The sequence below is a fragment of the Malaya genurostris genome, chromosome 3, assembly GCF_030247185.1.
Source record: "Malaya genurostris strain Urasoe2022 chromosome 3, Malgen_1.1, whole genome shotgun sequence".
Lineage (NCBI taxonomy): Eukaryota > Metazoa > Arthropoda > Insecta > Diptera > Culicidae > Malaya > Malaya genurostris.
This window is the reverse complement of record NC_080572.1, coordinates 274278189-274293473: the sequence shown is the minus strand read 5'-3', so window position 1 is coordinate 274293473 and position 15285 is coordinate 274278189. Positions and strand designations below refer to the sequence as shown.

The window sequence follows — 15285 nt, the reverse complement described above, 5'->3', positions numbered from 1 at the left end:
CGGAATGCAGACTACACACTTAGAAATTTTCGCAGAATTCGGCAATATTTTACCGAATTTTCAACAGCTGACCGTTCGGTAATCAGTTCGGTAATTCAATTGATTGCTGAGCGTTCGGTAATGGAAATTTTGTTGACATGTCAAACGACTACCGAACATTCAGTAAATGCAGTAGTGTTAGCTTACGGATGGTTCGGTAATTTTTTTTTGTTTTGGTTGAAATTAAAATCTAAAATTAATTTAGAAGGTTTTCGGATTTTCCAAATAAATACAACTTTTCATTCATCGATTACGCTTTTCTATTTTGGAAATGTGTTTTCCATGATTTTTCACTGCAAAGTGTGAAAAAAAATTGTTCCAGTTTCATTTCCCAATAAAGTTCCGAAAGAAAGAAATTTTTTTATCAGTTGTTGCCGGTGATATGTTCACCACGTAAAAAAATTGAATAAAAATTTCAAACGCTGACTTCATGTACAGGGTCCGGCACTCGAAGTGTAATCAATTAAAAAGGCCATAAATTCAGTTTGGAAAATTACTTTTACTTAATTCAAAGTACAAAATGTGTAAAAATAATACAAAATTCAGAATCAATTCACTTTTGCTCGATATGACCACCTTTTGCCTTGACTATGGCCTTGAGACGGTCAAAAAACGAATCGCAAGTTGCCGAATGTGACTTGCAGGTATTTAGGCCCACTCGCGGACAATAACTTTTTTCAGCGCCTCGAGACTGGTGTATCTTTTAGTTTAGACTTCGCTCTCCAAAATGGCCCAAAGAGAATAATCCATTGGATTCGCATCTGGTGAATTCGAGAGCCATTGTGTGGACGTGATGAAGTTCGGAACGTTGTTTTTCAGCCATTCTTGGTTCACTCGAGCTTTGTGAGACGGTGCCGAGTCCTGCTGAAACGTCCATGGTCTGCCACCGAAATGTTTGTCTGCCCACGGCTTCAAAGCAACATACTTTCCCGATAATATGTCGCATTTACCTTTACGCCAGGCTCGATGAAAACGATTGGAGAGCGCCCATCTGCGGTTACAGCGGCCCAAACCATTATCTGTTGCGGATGCTGGAAAATGCTTTCTTGCGCTTGTAAACAATACAACTCCGAACTGTCATTTAGCAAATTTCTAGAGAGCTGATGCCCGTGCGTCAGCTGCGCGAGCGGTCTGAAGTTGTTACACTTCGAGTGCCGGACCCTGTACTGGTTTACAGGAATTACCAGAGCCTTCCAACACACTGCACAGTCTATCGAGTCCACCAAGAATTAACCTCGAACGACAAGTGTTGGCAATAATGGACATACCGTTATGAAATCATCCTCTGCCTATGAGCATACAAAAGAATTTGAAGAACTTTAATATTTCGAAAACATGTGCATCTATACCTCAATCCATTCGACAAACCCCTTTAGAGGATTATTTCTTGCTTTTTCATCCAGCTTTTCCTGGACTTTTCAATCGAACGATTGCCAGTGCTTGAATAAAATCTAGTAAGACAAAGAAGAACGATTCAAAATGATTAATAATATCATTTGACGTACATTATAACTATACCATCTTTCAAATCCTTGAATTCGTTGCATTCGTTGTGCTGCTCCAAAATTTTTTGTTCATATATTGGCCAAACCTCAGTGAACATTTTGGACTCAGGTTTCAATTTTCTAAAATCACTTGTGATCTACAAAAAAAAACTTCTTAAACTCAAATCTGGCAGAATGCGAAAAATATTACTAATTCACCATCATAGGCTGTGAATACTGGAAGGTCCAGCATAATGTCGTATATATTGCCTTGACTTCGGGATTGCTGACGAACAATAAACGTTTTGGTCCACAATTCAATAACTTGATTCCTTGTCTGTTGGTTAGGAACAATTATCTTCAATTCAAACACCTGAAAAACAAATCAAATACAGAGCTATAATTTTATGATTATTAACGTTTCTTTCATTTTTATAAAAGGTGATTTTTTTGAGGTTAGGATTTTCATGCATTAGTATTTGCTCAGATTTTTTGAGGTTATGATTTTCATGCATTATTATTTGCTCAGTATGCTCTGACATTTCATCATGAATAGACTTACTAACGAGCAACGCTTGCAAATCAGTGAATGGGCCCTAGAAAAGTTGGCAGAAAATCCGCTTTTTTATCGACAAATTTTGTTCAACGATGAGGCTCATTTCTGGTTGAATGGCTACGTAAATAAGCAAAATTGCCGCATTTGGAGTGAAGAGCAACCAGAAGCCGTTCAAGAACTGCCCATGCATCCCGAAAAATGCACTGTTTGGTGTGGTTTGTACGCTGGTGGAATCATTGGACCGTATTTTTTCAAAGATACTGTTGGACGCAACGTTACAGTGAATGGCGATCGCTATCGTTCGATGCTAACAAACTTTTTGTTGCCAAAAATGGAAGAACTGAACTTGGTTGACATGTGGTTTCAACAAGATGGCGCTACATGCCACACAGCTCGCGATTCTATGGCCATTTTGAGGGAAAACTTCGGAGAACAATTCATCTCAAGAAATGGACCGGTAAGTTGGCCACCAAGATCATGCGATTTGACGCCTTTAGACTATTTTTTGTGGGGCTACGTCAAGTCTAAAGTCTACAGAAATAAGCCAGTAACTATTCCAGCTTTGGAAGACAACATTTCCGAAGAAATTCGGGCTATTCCGGCCGAAATGCTCGAAAAAGTTGCCCAAAATTGGACTTTCCGAATGGACCACCTAAGACGCAGCCGCGGTCAACATTTAAATGAAATTATCTTCAAAAAGTAAATGTCATGTACCAATCTAACGTTTAAAATAAAGAACCGATGAGATTTTGCAAATTTTATGCGTTTTATTGTTTAAAAAAGTTCTCAAGCTCTTAAAAAATCACCCTGTATATACCAATTCCTGAATACTCTCATTTTCTGTAATGTTATCTGCCATACTGCAGTCAATATTTTGATCCAGAGATCCTTCAATACGTCGACGTTTAATGGCTATGTATTCCATATGATAGAATATACGGCCGGTGTGTATATTTGTGCCTCGAGCATGTGGATGGATGCGCATTTCATTTCCAAAAAGTGCAATCAAAAATACGTTAGACGCTGAGAAGTGTCCTTTTTTATATGATTATTTACGTGTCGATGTAATCCAGATACATACCCGGGGTTATGCTTCCGGCTTAAAAACATATTATGACCTGAAAAAATCAAATATTAGTAAATTAAAGAATATTTACTGAGAAAATTTCAATAAGGCGTTCGTCTTCCTCCTGTAACCGCTCGATTACCTGTTCCATCTTCACTGGATAAAACAATTTTTAAGAATGATTTCAATTTTACGCGTTTAAAATTCTCAAAATGGTTGCTGTTTGACAGTTAATTTTCGTTGAATTTTATATTTACCGAAGTTCGGTAATCGAAAATTATTTTACAGTGCAGACTGTATGTTTTTTACCGTACTCGACGACTTTTCATATTTCCCGAATCATTTGCGTTTTGCCTTTCTCATATAGAAAGGTTATGCAATCACTGTGAAAACCGACTTTTGAACCGAGGCCCGGAGGGCCGAGTGTCATATACCATTCGACTCAGTTCGTCGAGTACGCAAAATGTCTGTGTGTGTATGTGTGTGTGTATGTGCGTATGTGTGTATGTAGCGTTTTTTTGCACTAACTTTTCTCGGAGATGGCTGAACCGATTTTCACAAACTTAGATTCAAATGAAAGGTCTTGTAGTCCCATACAAAATTCCTGAATATCATTTGGATCCGACTTCCGGTTCCGGAATTATGGGGTAAAATGTGCAAAAAATTGTGAAAATAAGTGCACTAACTTTTCTCAGAGATGGCTGAACCGATTTTTACAAACTTAGATTCTAATGAAAGGTCTTGAGGTCCCATAAAAAATTCCTGAATATTATTTGGATCCGACTTCCGGTTCGGGAGTTATGGGGTAAAATGTGCAAAGAACAGAAAATATGTGTTCTTACTTTTCTCAAGAATGGCGCGACCGATTTTCACAAACTTAGGATCAAATGAAAGGTCCTGTGATCCCATACGTAATTCCTGAATTTCATGCGGATCCGACTTCCGGATCCGGAAATATAGGGTAAAGTGGGTTAAAAAATGTATACCATCACTGAAAATGGGGAAAACCTAAAATTTTTTTCTAAATCGACATCAAATGTTTTCCAATTGATAGTTTTTATCAGTAGACGGTCAAACAAACCGATTTCGGTTATTCCTTTAAGAATCGAAGAAAATGATTTTGAAGAATACCACAGTATTATATATGATAGTATGATTGATATGAGAAAGGCATTATTACACCACTAGGTGGATTAAAACAGGTTTTTTTACAGAATTCTGTAGAAAAATGTGCGTGCAACTGATCGTACTGTAAAAATTTGCATAATTTTTGTAAACTAAAACTCGTATACCGGAAATTCGGTTATTTCTGATGTTTACCGAAAGTTTTCGTCAAAGAAATTACCGAACAGCGAAATAAAATCTTAGTGTGTACGTCGACCAACAGTGAACACCAGAAGTAACGCCACCTGTCGTCCGCCACGCACGTCGCCGGAAATTCACCAGGTATGCCATTCTCCTTTCTCTCTTCATCGTTCATCAATGGGCCCCACCGTTCATCGTACACCGCCGTACTGAAATTTTGGAATCCATCAATAAACGAACCTATTGTAAAAAATATATTTTTTTATTCAGAATCAGAACGCATTTCCAGAGTCATTTCTCCATAAGTTCGCTTTGTTAACCGGTAAGTTTCGGTTTGATCGAGTCCTCCCTTAAACGGTAGCCGACCCTGAGATTGTAATTAAATGAGCTAGTTGGGTCGCGTGTGCTAAGCAGCACTTACAAAAGCTAACCAAATTATTCTAGATTTGCACTAAGCTGATCGTTCTCACCTCCGATTTTCAGAGAAGCAATCTTTATAGATCTTTAGATACCAGATGGAGCCATTAGAAGGGCTGATTTTGCATGATGTTCCCATCCTTTTAGTTGTGTTTTGCTCCAATGCAGACGACCAGCAGCAGGATGATACAATCGATCTTCTTTGAAGGGAAACTGACTCTGTAAACGTCCTGCAATTGATTCAATACTGAACTGAATTATTTGTACTGGAACTGAGCTCTGGACCTGAATGAACCGGAATGATGCACTTGCTTTACTTCCTGTTCAGTCAACTGCAAGCTGCTTCATGAGTTTAGACACAACTAGAGATATTCACGATCAAAAAATTATCACTCTCTCAGAGGGTAAATTTTGAAAATGTGCCCCATAGTAAAGTAAAGTCGTATTCAATACAAAAAAAGTCCCAAAAATAGAATTAAAAAACAGTCATCACACTAGCTTACACCCTTCACTTGAAAATGATACATTTACTCCTTTTTTTGCATAAGCTTCTAAAGAACGGTACAAATTCGGTCGTCAGTCTCTTAACGCTAGATTGGATTGCCCAAGGAAGTAATTTTGACTGCTTTTCGATTCCAATTGAAAATACAATATGTACACAATGACACAATTTCAAAATTTCTTTAGTTACAGTATTTATTGATAAAAATGCTACTACCATACCGATAAAATGTTGGATTCCATTTTGTCAGCTCTGGCAGTGTACAATTCGTGTATTTAGCTTCTAAATAAATCTGCTTATGACGCTCGCATTTGCAGGAAATTTTAAACCAAATACTAGCTGAAGATCTCTTCGACTAGAAAGCTTTTCAAGCTGGATTACTCATGCACTTTTTTTCTGAAAAAGAAAACCTTTCGAATCTTCCATAAATTATACACTTTATCTTAATCTTGATATAATTTTTGAAATAAAAAACAAACTTTTTCGAATGTCAGAATATTTAAAAGAAATAAACTGGGATTTAAATTAAACCTTAAAAACCTTAAAAACTATTATCCTGTGCGTAATCTACAGGCCCTCACTGTCACTTTCTTGGGCATGGGACCGTTTGTGTCTGGAAAGATCGATGGCCGCATTGAACTCCGCACCGCAGACGTTACATTCGTGCAACCGATCGGCCGCGTGAGACCGTTTGTGCCGTTTGAGCAGTGTGTTGTTCATGAATCCGCGCCCGCAGATATCGCAATGGTTGGGCCGTTCGCCCGTGTGTACGCGCCGGTGCTGTGTCAGCTGACCACCGGCGATGAATTCCTTACCACAGATGTCACACTTATGTGGCCGCTCGCCGGTGTGTACTCGCTTGTGTCTGGCTACCGCGAAAGTGGTGCTGAATGCCTTATCGCAAATGTCGCATTTGTGTGGCCGCTCGCCGGTGTGCGAAAGATTGTGTCGCATCAGAAGCGATCTGATCGTGAATCCTTTACCGCACAGGTCACATTTGTGCGGTAGTTCGTGTTTTCTAACATGTCGCCGGAAAAGGGTACCCTTTTCAAACTTGACATCGCAAATGTCACACTTATAAGGACCTTTATCGTCTTCGTCGGCGGCACGTTCCTTTGCCGGTCTCGAATGACTGAGCATGTGGCGTTTGAGAAGGCTCCTCGTGATGTAGCCTTTTTTACAGATTTCACATTTATGCGCTCGAACTGCCACATGCCTTCGTTCGTGTCGAATGAGATTTCTTCTGATGGTAAACTTTTTGCCGCAAACATGACATTCCAGGATACCTTGGTTGGCGTGACTGGCCTTATGCAGCTTAAGATGGCTGTTGGTGATAAAACCTTTGCCACAAATCTCACACTTTATAGGTCTTTCGCCCGTGTGAACTGGCCTGTGACGTGTTAGTTCACTTCGCGTGATAAATCCTTTACCGCAGAAATCACATTTGTGTGGTCGTTCGCCCGTATGAACTCGCCGGTGACGTTTGAGGGCGCAGGTTGTGCTGAAGCATTTTCCACAGACGTCACATTTATGTGGCTTTTCGCCGCTATGCGAAAGCATGTGCCTCAGTAAAACGGCTCTTTTCAGAAAGATCTTACCGCAAGTTCCACAATTCAGCGGTTGATCGTTCAAATGCTGACGCATGTGTCTTTTGAGGAATGCCAGTTTCACGAACTCCATCCCACAAGTTTCGCATTTATGTGTCACATTGTTATCTTTGCTTTCCTCGATTTTAATCGCACTGATGCAACTGTTGCGCCGGTGGTATTTCAACGAATGTGCAACGGTAAACCCTTTACCGCAGATCTCACATTTGTATGGCCTATCACCGGTATGAAAACGGATGTGAACCTTCAGTTGACTACCGGAAATAAATGATTTCGTACACAGGTGGCACTTGTATGGCCGTTCCCCAGTGTGAATGCGTTTGTGCTTTATGCAGGAACTGGATGTCGTGAAAGTTTTTCCACAAATGTCGCAGCTGTGCGGTCGCTCGCCGGTGTGCATCATTCGGTGTTTTTTAAGTGTGGTTTTCATGTTAAATCCTTTGCCACAGACTTCACACTTGTGTGGCCGTTCGTTGCTATGAATAAGCATGTGTCTTATGAGGGAAAATCTCGCAGCAAAGCTTTTGTCGCATTGATTACATTTATGCGTACGTTCGGCCGTATGAATGCGCCGATGTCTGATCAGAGCGCTCTTAAGAGTGAACCTCTTGCAGCAGATGTAACATTTAAGCTCCATTTTTTCTTCCGAATGAATTCGGATGTGTCGGTGCAGTTCATCGCTGCCCTGAAACTCTTGTCTACATACGCTACATTGAACCGTTGAGTTATCTGCCTTTTCGTTAGTACCCTCATCAACTGCTTCGTCCTTGGCTAACTTTATGTCAGAATCATTCAAATGATATCCAGCCGTCTCTTGTTCGGTTGGCAGATCTTCATTTCCGATGTTTACCTTCTCTTCTATCTTCAGAAACTCATTAACGTTTATTGCAAACTGACGTGAGCATTCGCCGTCGTCTTGTTTTTCAAGTAAACGAAGGTTCCGCTTGGTGTTCTCATCTTCCGATGGTGTACATTCATTTTCAATTTTTGATGACTCTTGCAAATGTTGCTTTTCTTGGATCATTTGATTTTTTTCTAAATTTGGTTGCTCCTCTCCTATGCTTTCACATTTCTCCTCTGTCACATCGTCCTCATTACGCTTCGAACATTGATCCTCATCCAAGTCATCTGATTTGGCCACCGGATCAATCACGTCGTCACGTACTACTTGCTCGTTTTCATACTTTCGGGGTTCTTTGATGTCAATTTTTATATTCTTCAGTATCTCTTCAGACTTTAAACATCGCACTCGAAAACGTGTTGCTTTAGATAAATCACCCAAACAGTTACTGCAGATATTCTTCGGAAAGTGATCATCGTCGTTAATCTGGAACCGATCATTTTTTTTTACATTACAACAAAAATAATAATTCCGATTACATACCGTGATTCCACTGCAGTCCTCTAGCAAGTCACGTATCGGAGAATTAAACTCCTCCAGAGTAGAGTACAGATCGATAGAGTCAGTCTGCTCTTCCAGGCAACATCTGCAGCATCCTGGAAGCGCAAGGCAACCCGACATTTTCAACTAGCTAGAAATTCTTTTCTACTACGACTCAGTGCGAGACTGATGTTTTCCTTGCTAACCACCAGAGTCCAGGCAGAAACATGAAGGATGCAAAACTGACGTACGCAGTGATGCCACTTTTCCCTGAGGAGAAATCCGTAGATTTAGTTTCAAGTGTACTCGAACTCATATATTTGCATAACATTATTATTATTATGTCGTTTATTTAACCCCGTGCGTAAACTTTGAAGGGAAATTTTTTAAGTATTGAAATCAACAAGGCGAAAATTTCTCTAGCGGCAAGTCTTCCAGAATTTTTCTTCAAAGTGAAACTCGATAGATGCCTCATTGACCGTTTTCAGAAAAAAACGCGATATTTAATTATTTCCTCTAGATATCTGGAGAAATAATGCAAAATCCATAGATTTCAAGAGGTTCATCCGTAGATCAGTAGAAATGGCATAAATCCGTAGATCTACGGATAAATCCGTAGGGTTGGCATCGCTGGACATACGAGCTTGATGATCAATGTAGCATTATACGAGATGAAGAAAAGCTTGTGGTGAACTAGTATTAGTTTACCACAGACATCATATAGTGATTTTCACTGTCGGCTAGAAAAGATTGCGATGCGATAAGATAGCGACAAAATGCCGCAAAGATAGCGAAACTGTCATTCGCATCGATTCAACCCCTTCGAGACCACAAGCCAGAAAAAAAATATTTTTTTTCATAATTAATTCATATTGATAATGCGTATGATTACGGCGTGTGCTATTTATTTGACATAATGTACGATTCAGACGATCCGCCTCCTTCCGTCACCGTCACCGAAACGTCAGCTTCCGTCAAAATTAGTTTAATAATTTCTTTACCGGAACGTTCACACGCTCCGTCCGTCAAGACGTTCCATGACGGTGACGTTACGTGTGAATGGCTCCATAAGAATGCATGTAATTAATGTTGACGGTGCCGGTGACGGAGATTGACTGTGACAAAAGAAGACGGATCGTCTGAATCGTACATAATGATTATTTTGTGCTTAGTATGTTCCCTTTTCATGTATAAAGTAATCGGCTGTTGGATTGAGGCCAATTGCATTTTCAACTGGTAAAATTCCTTAGCGACAATTGTTATTTCATTGTTCATCGAAAGCATCAACAAATGTATATCTGTCAAAGACGACCAACTTTTTAGAGTAGACAAATAGCACAATCGGTTAAAGCACGAGGTTTTGAAAACCAAGGCGTCGATTAATACACATTAATCATCGCGAATTAGGTTTTGACGATGATCGCTGCATAAATATTCGTTCCACATTCGCGTTAAATCATTCCGGGGTATGTTCAATGCGAATAACCACTGCAAAAATTCCTGTCTCGAACTCTATACGAGCGGCTGCGAAATCGAACAAGGTTTGCAACAGACGAGAACATTCAGAATGGGTAAACCGCACCGTACCGAAATCGGTGTTTTTCTCATCATCTCACTATATTGACGCTCAACTGCTAATGACAATGATTATAATTCGTGACTGACATTCTGATGTGGTAATGATAGTCACGACTCAGTTCAACTCTGGTTACACTTTTTATGTTTGAAATTCTTAAAATTCGTTTGGAGTTTAGTGTGTAAAGTAACCTTACCAGTCCGACAACCATGCTCAGCGTTGCCAGGTTGCCAGATTTATCTGGCAAATGCCAGATTTTTCTCGCTTCGCCAGACACCTTAACTAACCAGATCTTTTGCCAGATTTTACAAATTTAACAGTTTTTGTCAGCTCTGACCAGATCGTTACGCGTTTGGCCTCTAGACGATAGGTGGTGAGACCTTTTTTTCTACTATCTTGCTCACGGAAAATGAAACCAGGTCAAAATTTCCTGGCATATAGTGTACCTAGACAAATCCAGATAAATCTTTAAGTTAGACAGATTTTTGAATAAATGACGTGGCAACGTTGACCATGCTGATGATCGGACCGAGGTGGCTAAAAAATATAACTTGGCAGTGGCGCTCTTGTTTTCTCAGAGGGACACCTACAAGGCATTCATGCTGAGGTAACACCACTACTACTAAACTCAGGAACTATTACCCACCTATATCTTTATGTGTAAGACAGAGAGGCACATAATAAATAGAACGCTTTCAGTTAAGTATCAGCAGCAGTGTAGAATAAAGCGTTTATGCGTAGCAGAAGGAGTTAAAAGTTGACAAACAAGTGGAATTTCAATTTAATATAGCTTCTAAGCTTGCAGATTAGGTGGCAGACGATAAAAATGTCCACAATTTCGGAATTGTCGCAATGTTGCCGGTGTTGCTTGAAGAAGCGAAGTGACAAAATAAATATTTTCGTTACTTTGGATGAGTTTGCAAGCCAAATTTGCGATCTGCTTGTGGATTGTGGGGGAATTATCGTAAGCGGGGTGTAAACAATATTTTGATAAAAGTTTGTAAACATTTTTGTTTTTCGATAGGTGTCAGAAAATGATTCATTCTCTAAGTCGATATGCAGCTCTTGTTTGACTGATTTATCCAATGCGGTGCGATTTCGGGAGCGCTGCCTTAAGACGGATGGTGTACTGAAACGCGCCCATATTACTGGCCAAGAGGATCTTGTCGCAACCAACTCACCAGTAGAGAAATCGATGGAACTACAGCCTGAATTGGGTGGTAGCGAACAGTTAGAGAATCTTTATTGTGGTTTTCCAGGTTTTGAACCTTATGAGGAAGATCCTTTGGCAGATGACTCTCAGGATGAACATGAAAACCAGATTATTTTTGAAAATCACAATGAAATGCGTCAAACCGATATTACAAGCGAAATGAATATACATGATCCAAAGCATGCTTTCGAGAATACTGTTAATCTGCTGAGCGGAACTCCTGGTCAGAAAACAAAACGCATCAAAAAGTTTTGCAAACCCAAGGTTAATGTTGAGTTTATTTGTACAGTATGCGATTTCAAGTATGCCTCTCATAATGGTTATATGAAACATATGAGGATGCACCCAGATTTTCGACCTTTCAAATGTGAAACATGCGGAGAAGCATTTATCTCGAAAATGAGCCTAACAAAGCACACGCTGAGTATTCACCATATGGGTTGATCATGAAAATATTCGCTACAAGCTTTTGTAATACTTTGAATAATTTTTATTTCAAAGCAAACTTTTTATTATTAAGAATAATATGAAGCTTCCTCAATTTTCTCCGAGTGAGCAAAATCTAGACAGTAACTAAAATATATCATTGCAAATGTTATGAATGAGTTTTTCGTTTTACACTACTAATCGAATCCTAACACATGAATCTTACTTTCGCATATCTCAATTCAAATGCCGAATGAAAATTTTATATTCGATCGAAATACATAATCGGGGTCGAAACGGAAAACCGAAAGATTTAACAATGTTCACAACTTTAATCCACCTGTCTAAGGAATTCATATATATTTAGTCATTCTTGCGTATATTATGATTATCTTATCGATTAACTCTAGCTCTAGAAATCCATCTAAGAATATAAGTTTTAATCATCAAGTTATCCCTCCATAGTCCGTACTTCCAGATCGAAACATGGATCTACTATTGCAGTGTTTCCCCTTTCGTCACGCAAGCTTCCAAGTAGTCGATTCGTCGCTCCAGTGTTGTGAGTTTTTCATTCAATACTGCTAACCGCGATCGGCAACTCATATCTACGGGTGTGACGAATGAAAATATAAAACAATCTGACTATCCCTGTGTAGCTTCGGAATTCACTATTGCTGTTTGTCTCGCTACTTACCGAATGAATTCAGGAAGTCGGTGATTCGTTTGATACTAGCGGTGATGACTTCGATGTACTCCCGGTTTGCCCAGTCTTGGTGGATCTGCTTCTGAATCGCTTCCCGGTGAGCATCCATTTGTGCGTATGCTAATTAAGGGAATGCGACAATTTTTAAAATTAACAAAAGATAACACCAATTTTGTACGATTTTAGTTTATTTTGCGACAATCGGTACCCAAATGTCATTGGAACGTCACAATTCTGCGCAAACACACACACCAACGCAGCAAATAATCATACACTCAAGTAAAAGTTCACGTTTGATTTATTAGCAAAATCACGTAAAATGATTTCTAATGTCGAGTTGAGTATTTTACGTGACGAAACGTCAAACAATCTGCGTGAATTTCCGGTGTTAAAAAGTCCACCTTGAAAATAGCGAACAGTGAGTCCTTGAAGTGTAAGTAGTTTGAAAATTAGCGATAAATATTTTTTAATTACTATCTTTTACTACAATACAAAGAGTTTCGGCTCATCAGTGCTTAAAGCAGTTCAAATTGATCTGCCATCTTTGCCTAGCAGTTCAATTCAAACCGTTATTAACTAGTATTTTAATTAGAATTAATATTCCAACTATCCCTGTTTTGTCAGCATTACTTCCCCCTCTCCCACGATGTTATCGGTTGCAGGCGGTTTTTTTCTGCCATTTAACTTTTAATGCTATTTTTCTGAAATAAATTTTTAATAGTTTTAATAGTAAAAATCTTATTGACTTCAACGAAAATCTGAGAATATCTCCATATGACTTCAACCAATATTTGAAACAATTCTTTGGTATCTGAATTTAATAGGAACGGTATTTAAACTATAAAACACGTAACTCTTACACACTTAAAATAAATTCTCGAGCTCGGTAAAGTAAAATGTCCAGACAGATGGGTAACACACAATTTTGCTGATTATTCAGTAATCAATATTATGTTTTCCGAGATTCGTTTGAAATATTTGCAGATTTTTTGGCAAAGTGCATCTTTTTGCCGAAATTTGGCATAACTTTCTACCAAAGACATCATCTCAAGACAAGATATCCAGCTCTCACATTTCCCGAACAAATCATTGGTAACATTTTTTTTTTTTGCGAGCATGGTGCCCTCAGACGAGTCCGCATCGAATCTCGTACATAGAAGTAAGGGAGAGATATGTCAAATTCGTGCGCGCCAAAATTGCAGCACAGAGCACCCATACAATTGTCATTATATGTTGAATGTGATTCCGTTTCTGAACTGAAGATTGATTTCACTCCAAGCTGACAGGGTCTGTTTTTACTGAACTCATCAGTGAATAACGATTATGCCGGAATCAGAAAATGCATTCGCCGAAATTTCGAAATATGTGTCAGCTTTACATTTTCGCTTGGAAGAAAGCAGTTATTTTCTGACGCAATGGTTTGAAAAGGTTTTACGATGATCACTTGAAAAAATGAAGCATATTTTGGAAGTAGTCCAGAAGAAAGATGTGAAAATCTACTACCTTTTCAATGAGTATAATAACTACAAATTGTTATTTATAGAAATCGCCTGCTTTTACTGTCAAGAAGTTATTACGGAATTCTCTGTCAAGAATTTATTACGGGATGCCGAATTACGATACACCACGACTGGTAGTAATATCAGCCGAATTGGATCGGATCTGCATTTACTGGTTTTTGCACGGCCTTCACTGTGTTATGCGTGAAATACGAGCCAATGGATTAACTATTTTTAATTTTTTCAACGCTTTTTGCTTCGAAGTATAGGCATTGAATAGGGTAACAAAGGTAATTTTGTCCACTTTGTAAAAATACCCACCAAATGTTGTAATATCTTTGAAAACCCCTTCCGCAATAGGTAATTTAATGTGATAAGCTTCAAATTGATGCAACATGGGTTACTTAACATCGATTAAATCCATAAAGTATGTTAGGTGGGCCAAAATATATGAAGTTATCAAAATACCTCTGTTACCCTACTAACGGTAACAAATTCATTAATCTTCTTTATTTTTTAGCATCTTTTGTATATTTTAACGTTTATACGAGAATAAAACGAAAGTATGACCACACAATGAATATTTATAATTTCAAAAAATAGAACTGATTTTGTTTTGTTTACTATCAATAACTGGAATCTCGAAAATTGCTGAACAAACAGTAAACTTTTTGCTGACAATTTCGGTAAGAACTGACTTGTGTCAAACTTGAGGTTGCCGAGACTCCGCAATTTTATTTTTTGCCGAGATGATTACCGAGTACTCGGCTGTGCAAATCTCGGCAACTATTTTGCCGAGATTCAGCGAAAAAAATTCCATACGAGTTAACTGAGACCCTCATTATCAGATCCGAATGAATGAATAAATACAATAGAATGTATGAAATGTTAAGTATACGATACAATTCAAATCATAAAATTTTGTCATACTTGTTTTCTTGAAAACAATCAAATGTACAGTTTGTATATTGTTTGAAACACCACTTGTACAATAAATTCAATTTTAAATCATCATAAATCTCGGTTGATTTTTCATTAGGGCGTATAAGCAAGTGACAGTTTCTCTTTAATCATTCTCTCTTTCGATTATTGTGATGTGATTAAAAAGATTTTTTTTGATATGACTATTCTGTTTGGAAGTCGAAAATTTCGGATATCATTTCATGCCAAGAGTTGAGTGATAAACGTGGACCGCATGGCAATTAATAGAAGAGAAAGTAAACAAAGAGAAACTGCCACGCCTTTTTGAAAAATTAACCGAGAAATGAAAACAAAATGTCAATATACAATAAAATGTATTGTAATCCATAGATCTAATTATGAATCATTTGTTTATGCTGTGAAAACCGTTACAACCGTTTAATCTGGATGCATTCGATCGAATGATCATTGTTAATTGATAATAATGTCCGCTCAAAGGCTCAAGTGTGACATAAACTTAAATAAACATTTTAAAACATTTCACAGTTTTGTTCAAGTACGTAGAAAAATATGATTTATGTTCAAAATCA

General features: G+C 38.4%; 3 protein-coding genes across 3 annotated transcripts; 1 reads left to right on the top strand and 2 right to left on the bottom strand.

Moving 5' to 3' along the window:
- Positions 1-5545: 5545 nt before the first annotated feature.
- On the bottom strand, positions 5546-8579 carry LOC131437680 (zinc finger protein 345-like). The gene is made up of 2 exons (XM_058607183.1): positions 8361-8579; positions 5546-8303 (listed from the first exon to the last, which is right to left on the bottom strand). Exons 1-2 carry the CDS (start codon positions 8496-8498, stop codon positions 5937-5939), a joined length of 2505 nt encoding a protein of 834 aa, XP_058463166.1. The 5' UTR covers positions 8499-8579; the 3' UTR covers positions 5546-5936.
- A 1952-nt stretch (positions 8580-10531) lies between these two features.
- LOC131438308 (transcription factor Ouib-like) lies at positions 10532-11714 on the top strand. Its single transcript, XM_058608217.1, has 2 exons — positions 10532-10897; positions 10958-11714. Exons 1-2 carry the CDS (start codon positions 10760-10762, stop codon positions 11588-11590), a joined length of 771 nt encoding a protein of 256 aa, XP_058464200.1. The 5' UTR covers positions 10532-10759; the 3' UTR covers positions 11591-11714.
- Positions 11715-11902: 188 nt separating this feature from the next.
- LOC131438309 (probable protein BRICK1-B) lies at positions 11903-12507 on the bottom strand. Its single transcript, XM_058608218.1, has 2 exons — positions 12267-12507; positions 11903-12177 (listed from the first exon to the last, which is right to left on the bottom strand). Exons 1-2 carry the CDS (start codon positions 12382-12384, stop codon positions 12068-12070), a joined length of 228 nt encoding a protein of 75 aa, XP_058464201.1. The 5' UTR covers positions 12385-12507; the 3' UTR covers positions 11903-12067.
- Between the last annotated feature and the right edge of the window lie 2778 nt (positions 12508-15285).

What these genes read in the sequence shown, in the direction of transcription:
- LOC131437680 (XM_058607183.1), bottom strand. Translation starts at nt 8,498, where the DNA reads ATGTCGGGTTGCCTTGCGCTTCCAGGATGCTGCAGATGTTGCCTGGAA. An exon ending in AGGACTGCAGTGGAATCACG is followed by an intron (nt 8,304 to 8,360) that starts GTATGTAATCGG and finishes GATCGGTTCCAG; the next exon opens with ATTAACGACGATGATCACTT.
- LOC131438308 (XM_058608217.1), top strand. Translation starts at nt 10,760, where the DNA reads ATGTCCACAATTTCGGAATTGTCGCAATGTTGCCGGTGTTGCTTGAAG. An exon ending in TGGATTGTGGGGGAATTATC is followed by an intron (nt 10,898 to 10,957) that starts GTAAGCGGGGTG and finishes GTTTTTCGATAG; the next exon opens with GTGTCAGAAAATGATTCATT.
- LOC131438309 (XM_058608218.1), bottom strand. Translation starts at nt 12,384, where the DNA reads ATGGATGCTCACCGGGAAGCGATTCAGAAGCAGATCCACCAAGACTGG. An exon ending in CGACTTCCTGAATTCATTCG is followed by an intron (nt 12,178 to 12,266) that starts GTAAGTAGCGAG and finishes TCACACCCGTAG; the next exon opens with ATATGAGTTGCCGATCGCGG.